The following is a 13,111-nucleotide window of genomic DNA, read 5'->3' as shown; positions in this document are numbered from 1 at the left end:
CATGTACATTTTGTAAATGCTCCAATTTATATTCTGTTAATTAACAAAACATCCAAGTGAAACAAATAATGTTAAAACTGAATTCTTAGTGGCTTAAGAACTGGCAATAAAAAATATATTAAAGTTTATTTAATTGAAACATTTTCAGTAGCATTCCTATTTCATCTCTCAGTAACCCAACATGGGAGAGGCCCATAAGTGGCAGGCAGTGTTATTTGACGAGGCAGGTTACCAAGGTTAAAATCCTGTTTTTAAAAATCAAGACAATTTTTTGCAGAGTAGCCACTGAAGTTATACTTTGTTTAAAGAGTTTAGAAAAGTAGATGTCTATAAAACAAATGTAATGCTGTTTAAATGAAAACTATATCAAAAAGTATTAAAATGTATACAAAACTGTTGCTTCAATATTTTGACATTCCTTTAAGGAATGACACCTTATATATGTATTTCATACTTTAGCATATCTCTTAAGATTATTTGAAAAATTTCACACTGATCAAGCTATATCTTTGCAAGTATAAATTTCTGCTTATATAATATCATTTATAATAGTTATTGTAGAAATATTTTAAATAATTATTTTGAAAGTAGACAGTAACTTACCAGAAATGTAGATGACCTTTTGATCACTTCTTTGACCAAGGGAATTTGTCACTTTACAGACATAAACACCAGAATAATTGAAAGTCAGTGGATGGACAAAATGAAGAGTATTGTCTGAAGCCAGTAAACCATCAGGCCACTGCCCATCCAACCTAGATTTTAAAAAGCATGAAATTGTTTTAAGTATTTTCAAACTATATTTGTTGACAGCAATCTAAAATAAGACATTATACCTTTGAGATGTTAGTAAAATTACCACTATATTTCAGAGACAATTAACTATAAATGACAGCATAAGTAATACATTTTCATTTTAATAAAGATAAAATCCAGTATGTATATTCATTCTTCACAAATATTAACCCATATAAGTGCAGCTAGGCCAAATCAATAGACTGGGAGGGAAGAAAAGAAAAAAAATCATTTAAAAAATTATATTCAGAACCCTGGAAAGTAGAAATATGTATTATGTGATGGCACAGTCATAGTATCAAAGTAACTGAAATTCTAATTATGAATTATGTTACTTGTAAATATATATTATATATATATCTACAATTTCCTTAGTAAAAAGTCATCTCATTTAAATATGTTAAAACATTTTGGTATCTTCTATAATATATTTATACCATATCATTTAATACTAATATAAATCTGCACTCCTTCCCTTTATAGACTCTCTTTAGACAAAGGATTTACTTATTAGAAAATTTTCATTTGTAAAGTGAGTGTCTGTGACAATAAAAACTAAGGCACAATTTTATATCAATAACTCAAAATAGTTTCCACACTAATTAGACTAAAATATAGCATCTCTACAGTATCCATTATTCCTATAAACCATGTAAGGTCCACTAGAAGAAACTCTAAAGCTATTCACTTCAATGGAACTAAATGAAAAATCACTTTCCTAACCTGAAGGTACAAATAATCAAAAATCAAAAATAAAACTACAAAAAAAATTTAAGTGTTTAGTTTGAAAATGCTTTTAAAATGCCTGAGTTACTTGGACCCTAACTTTAATGAGGTTAAGTACATAATGGGAGATCAAAAACTCATTACAAAAGGAATAAGGATAAAGAATAACAAAAAGGTATAAAGAAGCAAATACTACTAGAGAATTGGTGCAATGATACTGTTTTGCAATCCCAAGAGTAGTGTATAGAAAAACAGTAAAATCTTTTGGAGTTTTAGTACAGATTGAGTATTCCTTACCCAAACGCTTGGAACTGCAATTGTTTTATATTACGGAATTTTTCAGATTTCATAGTACTTGTGTAGACTTTACTGGTTAAGCATTTCTAATCCAAAAATCTGAAACCCACAATGTGTCAGTACTCAAAAAGCTTCAGGTTTTAGAGCACATGGGATTTGAGATTTTAGGATCAGGAACACTCTAAACATTTAATTTAGCACTGAATGGTAAAGATAATGTTTTTACATAATTTTAGTAAACAAAAACAAAAGCACTGAATCTTGAGAGGATTTTGGACAGATAATTTGCAAGATCAGCTTTCAAAACTGTATATGCCTTACCACTTACATCCATACCTTGAGCTCAAAACTCTGTGAGAAATTCAAAACTGGCTTATAATATTTTAGTTATTTATTCAATAAAGACAGAGTAAGAAAAAGCTACATGTCTCACAAAACAGCTAAGAGATGACATATGCTAAGCATCTTCTGTGCTCTTGTACTTATGTTACATGAATCATTTATAATTCTCGAAGTTTCCAGAAAAGTATAAATATAGACATTTATACTCACCCTTACAAAAACTCTATGAAGTAATGCCACAGCTAGGAAACTAAGTACTAGAGGGGTTAAACGACTTGCTTGTAATAAAAGACATCTTAGAAGTACAGGCACTGGGATGAGACTGAGGATGATAGAGCTTTTAGAAATACTTCATCAAATAGAGATCTTAATTAATGATTGCCTCCAATTTCTAAGAAAATATAATTTCAAAACTATCTTCAAAATGTTATCAGGGCTACCAAATATACTGTTTCCTTAAGTCCCACAAAATCCCACCATAAAAGAGTTGAGGAATTAAAAAGTTATTTAAAATCCATGAAGAGAAAGAAAACAGATCGCAGCAGTCAACAAACATGACAGTTGTACAAACTTGTAGAAGACAGAAAACAGAGAAAACAATACATGCTTTAAGCCCATTTTTCTCAACCAAGAGTGATTCTGCCTCTGGGGGATATCTGGCATGTTTGGAGACATTCTAGGTTTTCAAAACTGAGAGAGTGGCTGGTGCTACTGGCTCTAGAGATAGAGGCCTGGATGTTGCTAAACACTGTACAATTTACAGAACTGCCCACCACCAAAAAGAATCATTCAACCCAAAATGTCAATAGTGCCCAAGTTAAAAATCTCTTCTTTAGGCTGAAGAGTTGCTTACACTAGGAATATGAATGCAAAAGCAACCAGTAGAGTCCAAAGAAGGCAAGAAAGTTTGGAGTTTGACGACTGTACTGCAGAAGGCCAACAGACAGCAGAGGGCTAGAAATAAAGAGATCAATTGAAAGTTACAGAACAAATCAATAGATTCCAATTCTGCACAGATACAAGACATTTACTTCTCAGACAAAATAATGAAGGTAAATTCAATAAAATGAATTTGCCAGAAGACTTCTACTCTTCACTGATGAAATCGGGAACTTTTAGAGGAAAATCTATGGGATCATTCCAAGTGGAACCTACTAATAAATAATCCTCATTATAGAGTTTTCACTGAGTATTTTATTTTAATGTTTCACTGTGAAATGACTGGACAAGCAAGAAGGTAAAGAAATAACTACAAAGTGAAAGACCAAGCAGAAAAAAATCCTAGAAGAGAGAATAACTTGACGTTACAGTGAAGAAACAAGATAGAACATCTATAAAACATGAAAAAGATGCTATTAAAATGATCAGGGAATATGAAGGCGATCTTAGAAATTGGAAATATGTCAAAACATTTTTTTTAAAAATCAAGTCAATGCAAATTTAAGAAAATATTCTAGGAAAAACAATAAAACTGTTTGAAAAATGAGAAAAAATGAGAAAATGACAAAAAATAAATAAAATTATCTGAAGTTACAGATAAAAGTCTCAAGATTGAAACAGGCCCCAAATACTGAGAACAGGAATGAAAATCTTAGTACTAATAGTTTGAACATTTAGAGATAAAGAAAAAGAGATGGAGATCATTAAAACTACACAAGTAGAAAGGCAATTATCAGCCACAGGGAAAACAAACAGCTGTAGACAAAAGAAAACAAATTCTGGTATACTACTTAGTTCTTAATAAATAATATATCAGTCTATCACAGGGAAGCAAAATAATTACAGAGTTCAACTAAAAGTAACAATTTCATTCAGACAATAAAAGGTAAGAATATGTTTGGGGTACGTTTGTAGATGAAGGGATAGACAAAAAACTAATTCTTCACCTACCTAAGAAATGAAATGTTAGAAATTGGTAAATCAAGAAGTAGGAGTTAAGACTTGATGGTAATTAGTACCAGAAAACAGGTAAAATTGCTAAGGGAGCCTCTGAGGAATAGAACTGAGGGAGATGGAAGGTTGAGGGAAGGGTAGAGCAGTAGAATACATATGCAGAAGTGTTTCATTTAATTAAATTCATTTATTACTATCATCATGTATTATACCAATTAAAAACAACTTTAAACATGCACTGAAAGTATTCACATTTGAATAATTTCTCTCTGGAAATAGAACATTATATTACCTGCTCCACACAGATTTAAAGGGTGGTGGATTTGCATCAGCATTACACTTGAGATTAACACCTTTTCTTCCTACAAACCAATTTCCATCATACCCTGTTACTGAAACTTCAGGGGCATCTACAAAATAAGCAAATGACAGAACAAATCATCCTTTGTTAAGGAGAAAAAAAAGTTTGATAATGAAATATGTCAAAGGAAGAAAAAGTAGAGTACATGATGTAAGTTGAAAGTCAAATTGTTAGCCTTTACTTACACTGTATATCTAACACGAAAGAATATCGGATGTCCTTTTCCAAGGCTGGATGTTTTACAACACAAGTGATTCGCCTTCCTCTAGCAAATCGGGTTGGAAAGAGCTTATACCGGCTTATAATCGTTGCTGTTTCATTTGGAAAAGAAACTGTAGAGGATTCCTTTTCACCAAGATCACCTTCCCAGTCAATATGTGCAACTGGTTTTCCAGTGGCTGCTGTGCAAATGGCTGCTACTGTTTCATTTCCTCCATCAATTAAAGAATCCAGCCCTTTCATCAGGCTCACAGTGGGTTCAACTGTTTAAATTTTTAAAAAAGTTATGTTTCAATTAAAAAATTATTTACATCCTTCCAAGACATATCCAGACACATTTCATAAGCTTAGGGAAAACTGCATATAATATCTACACACATGCTTCTCAGGTAATGCCAGTATCAGCTACCTTCTTTTTTTTTTTTTAATGTATAACTTTATTACCAAACACACACATACACAAAAATAAAAATTATTCAAAGAAAAACAATGCAAGGGAAAAAAACTATCATGATATTCAAATATAGAACTCAACCAAAGCAAAACTGAAAAGTACTTAAACATTTTTCCATATAATTTTAAAAAAGATCTCAAGCATTAATAAGACATCAGAGGATGTGATTTGTTTTAGAAAGATTTTCAAAACTAATATTGAACAAATAGTAGTCTGGAAAAAATTCTAATTAGCTAGTAGACTCCACATAGGCCAATTTTTTAAAATTTCAATTTCAATACAGTCATATGACACGTGATGGAAATATAATCTGAGAAAAATGTTATTAGGCAATTTCATCCATGCGTATTGCAAAGTTACCACATAGAGTGCCAACTTCTAAGTGCAAACTGAAAAGGTATACGTCAATCATCTGTGATGGCCCCTTGATATTATCCAAATATGCAGTTAGACACGAGATACATGAGGCTACCACTGGCATAGCAGCACACTGTTTTACAGTAAACTCTTATATAAGCAGGATTATGCTCTAAAGGATGAAAAGCACATCATGTTATGATATGTACCTAAAACAGTAACAGTCATTTATCACACTATTGAGTACTGTGTACTGTACATAGTTGTATGTGCTTCTTCTGGAAACACACCCTTCTCTCTTTTGATCTCAGTGACTCTTCCTTCCCAACCCACTGATGAGCTCTAGCCTAGTCTCTATCTACATCTCTTCCTATAGTTTTAAACTCAATCTACATATGGATTCTTTCCAGATTCCAGCCTGTAAGTCTGATCTCTCCTCTTCCCCTCCTGACACTCCTACCTCTTTGAGCCTTTTCTTCATATTTCAAATTATCAATTATTCATTTTAATCCTTATTTACACTTTCAGTTTCTCACTCTAGAGAAACTATTTGGTATTTACATATGTGTGTCCTATTTATTTCACTTAAGAGAATGGCCTCAATGTGCATCCATTTAGCTATAAATGTCTCCAGTTTCTCATTCTTTTTTTTTTATAGATGTAGATATTTGTATTTATATACCTTTAAATTACACAATCATGTACAAAACAGGTGCGTTAGTTTCTCATTCTTTATGGATGAGTAGTACTCCATTTTATAAAAAACCCCCACATCTTCTTTATTCAGTCTCCAGTTGATGGGTACTTGGGCTGTTTCCAAGCTTTAGCTATTACAAACTGTGCCGCTATAAACATGGGTGCACATATATCACAGTGGTATGATTCTTTTAATTCTTTTGGGAAGATACTCAGCAGGGGGATAGCTGGGTCAAATGGGCCCTCTAGTCTTAGTTCTTTGAGGTATCTCCATACTGATTTCCACAGTGGCTGCACCAGTCTGCACTCCTACCAACAATGGAGAAGGGTTCCTTTCTCCTCACACTCCTGCCAGCATTTGTTACTGGATGAATTCTTTATAACAGCCATTCGTTCTGGGGTGAGGTGGAATCTCAGTGTTGTTTTCATCTGCATCTCTTGAAAAACCACTGATATTGAACATTTTTTCATATATTTATTTGCTTTTACCTCTTTGAGAAATGTCTTCATTTCAGATGACCATTTTTGAAATGGGTCTTTGAATTTGGGGGTGTCTAATTTTTTTCAGTTCTTTATATATTCTAGATAGTAGTGCTTTGTCTAAGGTACAGCTGCTGAAAATTTTTTCCCACATTGTTTGTTGTCTCTTAGCTCTGTTGGTGGTTTCTCTTGCAGTGCAGCTTTTAAATAAGATGAGTTGTTGATTCTTTGTGCTAGTTCCTATGTTACTGAGGTTTTGTTCATAAAGTCTCCTATGCCAATGTCTTCAAGAGTTCTACCTAACTTATCTTCCAGCAAATTTAATGTTTCTGTCTTAATACTTAAATCTTTAATCCACTGTGATCTTAGTTTAGTGCATGGTGATAGGTATGGGTCTAGTTTTAATCTTTAGCAGGTTGAAATCCAGTTTTTCCAACACCATTTATTAAATAGTCTATCTTTCCTCCAATGAGGATGGTTGGCTCCTTTGTCAAAGATGAGGTGGCTGAGTATGTCTGGAGTTGTTTCTGCATCTTCTAACCTATTCCACTGATTCTTGGGTCTGTTTCATTGCCAGTACCATGCTGTTTATCACAGTAGCTTTGTAGTATAGTTTCAAGTTGGGGATTGTGATACCCCCAGCCACATCTCTAATTTCTTTTGCTCTTCTAGGTCTCTTCTGGTTCCAAATGAAACTTTGGATTGTTTTCTCTAGTTTTGTGAAATATATTGCTGGAATTTCAATCGGCATTGCATTAAATCAGCTACCTTCTTAAAGCAGTTAAGACCAGAGGATTGGTGCGGGGGGTGGGGGGTGGGGGAGAATGGCAAAAATTTTTTATTACTATTAAAAATATGACTCTCCCTGACACAGATACATGTTACTCACAGGAACAGATGATTTCTTTCCACATTAGTACATACAAAAAAATTATGTGAACTACTTATTTTAAAAAGTGTTTACTTTCAACAGTTAACCATCTTATGTACTAAGAAATACTGTCTCTTTTGAAGCCTACTATGTAACTTTTTATTTTTTGTTCTCTGCTGATAATTTATAAATTGACTTCTGTAGTTCAATTTCTTTTGTCTTATTTGTGCAGGATGCTACCTTTGTTGTCTTCCTTACTTGTATGCCCTTTTTTGTTGTTTTTTGAGACAGGAACTCCCTTTGTAGTTCAGGCTGACCTGAACTGAACTCACTATGTAGCCCAGGCTGGCTTTGAACTCTCAGCGATCCTCCTGCCTCAACCTACTGAGTGCTAGGATTATAGGAGTGCACCACTGCACCCACCTCTTACATGCCTTGTTATTCAAGCAAACTGTGCAACTGTGATTAAATATTAATGCAGAAATATTCTGGGATCAGAATGTAAGTACTTTCCCCCAGAAAAGATATACGTTATGTGTTTTCTTACGCCAGCCTCCTGAAAACAATAACCAGGCCAGAATTTTCTTAAATTCAGTTTTTTCAAGTGATATAATGAGATCTAGGTTCATAAAGAAGCCAGTTTACTTCTAATTTCTTTACCACTCTTGAGAACTGAGGTTCTTAGGGCATAAAGTGAATGAGAAGAATGATTAGATATTTCATATTGAGAAGAACTACACTCAGGCATTTCACTCACTTGTCAAGGCTCTGAAAATTTTAGCTCAGCATCTCAGGTGTGTTTTCTGACTTGTCAAATATCATAAGGTTGGATGCTGCTTTCTGCACCAGGTTAATCTCTGTTTTCTTTCACCTACTAGATTTTGATCTAGTTATATTCCTTACTATGTTAATATTTCTTTGAAATTTTCAAAGGTATTCACATTTCTCTTTCAGTGGGAGAGTTGGTTTGAATAATTTATGTCATCATTAATAGCAGCGTTCTTTTCTATTGAGGAACTTAACCATTTATTTTAAAAGTCAACTTTAAATTGCTATTTTTTAAGAAAAATCCATCTGTGTTCCCTACTGCTTTTCTAAAATTAATTTCATCACACATCTCAGTCATTCTTCCCTGTCTAGCAGTTCGCTGCTGATTTATCTGGCCCCTTAAAATACTACTCAGAATTTTCTCTCCCCATTGTTCCCTCCTCCCCGACCTCCTTTTCACTCCTGATCTGAGGCCTGCAAACTATCTAAGGAGGAAGCTGGAGCAATTGTAAAAGTTCACCTCCTTTGTCTACCTTTTTTCAGAGATCAGAGTCCTATTTATTTCTAATTTTATAGCTCATTTCTTTTTCAAGTAGTAATACTTCTCTTAACTATAGTTTTAACAGCTATATAATATTCCATCAAGAGGAGTACTGTAATTAATCTAACAACTCTTCCTCTGTGAGGCATTTGTTGAATTTTCCTAAAACATTTTGTTATATACCATTCTCTTAATTTGATTTCTGCAGCAAACATCCACTGAAACCTTAGTGTCACCAAAGACCACCTAATGTACAGACAAAATATTTTCTTTACATGTATTCTCTTTGACTAATTTTGTAGAATGCAGTATTTCAGCACAGCTCTTCCCAACCATTTAAAAAGAACTAAGTCCTCTTATCTAAGGTATCTGTTTTAAGTAATGAATTTAGAATGGTACTAGCTATGTAGCACTATTAAGAGAGCTGAAATGATAAGTCAAATCATCTCTGTAGGCAGAAAAAGCTGCTAGAGCAATATTTTCTTGAAAATTATCTTCTCTTGATTATCACTGTTCTTCTCATAGCTCTCCTTGAACTCTTCATCCATTTTTCTTCCAACCTTCCAGCTCTAATACATACACTAGGCTTGTTTAGTTACTTTTATATTTTCTTTAAAACTTTTATCAAATAAACATTATCTATATGATTCCAAACTTCCTCCAATTTTGATACAAGACTTAGCTCCTCTGCTTCTAAGTTCATGCCTGTTATTTTCACCTATACACTCAACCCAATAAGTAGTACATTGAACTCATTGTCTAAGCCTCCCAATACCTGTTTTTCATTTAGAGGAGCCCATTCAATTAACAGTAATTTATTCAGTCACCAAGTTTCAAACCCTGGTACTGTTCAAACTTCCCTTGTTTCTTATATATACCAATTACAAAATCCAGGTAAGTATTTTTTAAATTCTGCCCTTCTTCACTCAACTGGCAAAAATTAGAAAATTACTTTCAAGCCTTCATGGCTTCATAGTTGAAGCATAATGATTTTAGGATTTCTTCATTTCAATCTATCAAAAACATTTGATCAGTCTTCCCAAATCACAAGATTCAAATACTTTCACAAATCTACAATAACAAGAATAAAATTTGATGTAAAAAATGAAAATATGAGTTGTCAAACGTTCAAAAAAGTCAAAGTCAGTCACTGGAAAAAATGGAAAAGCTTAACTAAACATGGTAATTAGTTATAATTACCATTAACCAAGTAATGCAAACGAATGTTATAGAAACTCAGCATTTATATTATAATTTAGTATTAAAACTAAAGTACTATAAAAAGTAACAGTTAAAACTATGCACGATTATAAGTAGATAGGTAGATAAAGGTAAGATTTTGTTTAAATTAAGAGCCTAGAATCAAAATATTTTAAGATACAACTTGAGAAATCATATTTAAATTCATTTTAACCCTAAATTTAAGGAAAATTTCAAATATTTTAAATTCTTCTTTTTTTGGTACAGGGGATCAAACTCGGGTCCTTATGCTTGCAAGGGAGGTGGCATTATTTTAAGTTCTTGAAAATAATTGTTTTAGAATTCTCACCACTGTCACCAAACACACAATCCAAGCACACTTACCTAACACAGTTATAGTTGTAGAGGACTGGGCATTTCCAAGTGGGAAAGTAACAGCTTTGCAAATGTATTTTCCAGAATCAGAAAATTCTATATTATGCAGAGTAATTGTTGCATCATTAAGTGAATAATTTTTAAATGAGACTCTTCCCTGATATTCTCCTTGAACAGAGAATCCATATTGAGGATGGTGAACTGCAACAGTCTGTGTACTTGTGCCTTGTATCTTCTCCCATGAAATTTGAGTTATGGTTTCATTCACTTCAATTAAACACTTCAATGAAACATTCTTCCCCCATACTGCTGTGATATGTGGTTCCACAATAATTGGTCCAGCTAAGGCACCTATTGGGGGAAAGTACATAATTGTTAAAATGAACATATGTTCTCTGTCCCTCCCTTTCTCCTGCCTCCATAAGTAAACACACATACAAAACAAAACATTCAATCTCATTAAGGAAGTGAAAGATCTATACACTGAAAACTACAATACTCTGAAAAAAAGAGGATATCGGAAAATGGTAAGATATCTCCTGTTCTTGGACAGGCAGAACCAATATAATGAAAATGGCCATACTTCCAAAACTGTTTACAGATTTAATGTAATCCCAATCAAAATACCAACAGCATACTTCACAGAACTAGAGAAAACAATCTTAAAATTCATATGGAACCAGAAGACACCTAGAATAGCAAAAGCAATTCTGAGCAACAAAGGCAATGCAAAGGACATCACAATCCCCAATATGAAGTAATATTAGAAAGTTACTGTAATAAAAACAGCATGGTACTGGAAAAAAAAGACTTGAGGGTCAATGGAACAGAATGGAAGATGCAGAAACAACTGCAAATGCACTCAGCCACCTTATCTTTGACAAAGGGCCAAAATACCTTCACCAGGAGAAAAACAGCCTCTTTAATAAATGGTGCTGGCTTTCCACACGTTGAAGATTAAACTTAGACCCCTATCTCTCACCATGCACTAAAGTAAAATCAAAATGGACTAAAGATCTAAATATTAAGAAATATTTAAATCTGCTAGTAGATAAAATAGGTAAAACTCTTGATGACATAGGTGTGGTCAAAGACTTTATGAACAAAACCCTGATCACACAAAATATTACAAAGAATCAATAACTGAGATCTCATCATTACTTTGGACAGCAAAAGAAATCACCAACAGAGTGAAGAGACAACCCACAGAATGAAACAATTTTCACCAACTATTCCTCAGACAAAGACTAATATCTAGAAAATATAAAGAACTAAAAAAAAAAAAAAATCAGATGCCCTCCAAATTTAAAGGCCTAATCCAAAAATGTGCATCTGAAATGAACAGACACTTCTCAGGTGAAGAAATACAAACAGCAAATAAATATGTGAAAAAATGTTCAATATCGCTGGTCATTTGAGAGATGCAAATTAAAACAACACTGAGATTCCAGCTTACTCCAGAAAGAATGGCTATACTCAAGAAATCAACCAATAGCGAACACAGGCAAGGCTGTGGGGGAAAAGAGAACCTTTCTCCAATACCAGCGAGAATGTAAATTGGTAGAACCACTATAGAAATCAGTATAGAGATTCCAAAAAAAAGTAAAACTAGAGGTTCCATTTGACTCAGCTAGTCCTCTTCTTGGTATCTTTCTGAAAGAGTTGAAAGTATCATACCAAGTAATATATGCATACCCATGTTTATAGTAGCACAATTTGTAATAGCTAAATCTTAGAAACAGCCTAGATGCCCATCAATGGATGAATGGATAAAGAAAATGTACTTTTTATATACAATGGAATACTACTCTGCCATAAAGGGTAAACTTGAGATATTTTTAGGTAAATGGATGCACCATGAATACATACTTTTAAGTGAAATAAATTAGATACATGTTTAAAGATCACATTGTTTCTCTTGTGTGAGAAAATAAAAGTGTAAATAAGGACCAAAATGGATGACAGATATTGGGAAGTAGGAAGAAAATGTTCAAATGGGAAGGAGAACAAGGGAGGCGGAAGGGAAAGAGAAGGAAGGGAAAAGGAAAAACAAGAGAATGAAAGGAAAAAAAATAGAAACAAAGCTTTTATAAATGGGAGGGGAGGAGTTGAGGGATGGGGAGAAAAATAGGAAAAAAGAGAATTAGATATATTATGTACAGGTACAAATTCTCTATGATGAATGCAAAGATACTAAAAAAAATAAAGTTTAAAAAATATACTCTTATGACTTAACAACAAAATAGGACTAAAAAGAGCTAATGTTATCCAAACTGGAAGAGAGATCCAAAGATCCTTCTGCCATCAAGCCTTCACATGAGATCCCAGATCTGGCTGACACTTTAGCTATAGCTTGATGAGACTAAAGCAGAAGGTTCACCAGGGTCATGCCTAATTCTTGAGCCACAGAAACAGAGATAATAAATAGATGGATGCTGCTTCAAAGTTATTAAGTTTTGGGGTAATTTTTATATAGCAATAAATAACTTACTCATGTAAGTTCTTTCAAATTAAATAGAATATCAAAGTAATATTCTGGTGGATTTCCATATGTTAAAAATCATTACAGAAAAGAACTTTCAAGACACACCAATTTCTAGAAGACACTGATGAAGAAATGTTTATATAAATGTTTAAATTTTTTTTTTCATTTCAAGAAAAAACACTGGAAAAGCAAAGGTTAAAATCAAATGACATGAAACTCTTTCCATATAATATTTACTTCCTTCTTCAAAG

The 13,111-nt window shown here is 33.1% G+C and overlaps 1 protein-coding gene across 9 annotated transcripts in view; it reads right to left on the bottom strand.

The window, feature by feature from the left end:
* Nectin3 (nectin cell adhesion molecule 3) overlaps positions 1-13,111 on the bottom strand; it is a 134,598-nt gene that overhangs the window by 76,369 nt on the left and 45,118 nt on the right. For all 9 annotated transcript variants that reach the window (XM_004835754.4, XM_087215147.1, XM_004835755.4 and 6 more), the window contains exons 2-5: positions 10,385-10,726; positions 4,600-4,896; positions 4,346-4,463; positions 604-755 (exon numbers count right to left, since the gene is read on the bottom strand). In XM_004835754.4, coding sequence (XP_004835811.1) covers positions 604-755; positions 4,346-4,463; positions 4,600-4,896; positions 10,385-10,726 — 909 coding nt within the window. The remainder of the gene's footprint in view (positions 1-603; positions 756-4,345; positions 4,464-4,599; positions 4,897-10,384; positions 10,727-13,111) is intronic.

This window comes from Heterocephalus glaber, unplaced genomic scaffold (genome assembly GCF_053883595.1).
Source record: "Heterocephalus glaber isolate CG9 unplaced genomic scaffold, H.glaber_assembly_v1.0 deba00000122, whole genome shotgun sequence".
Taxonomy (NCBI): Eukaryota; Metazoa; Chordata; class Mammalia; order Rodentia; family Bathyergidae; genus Heterocephalus; species Heterocephalus glaber.
This window is presented reverse-complemented; position numbering and strand designations above follow the sequence as displayed.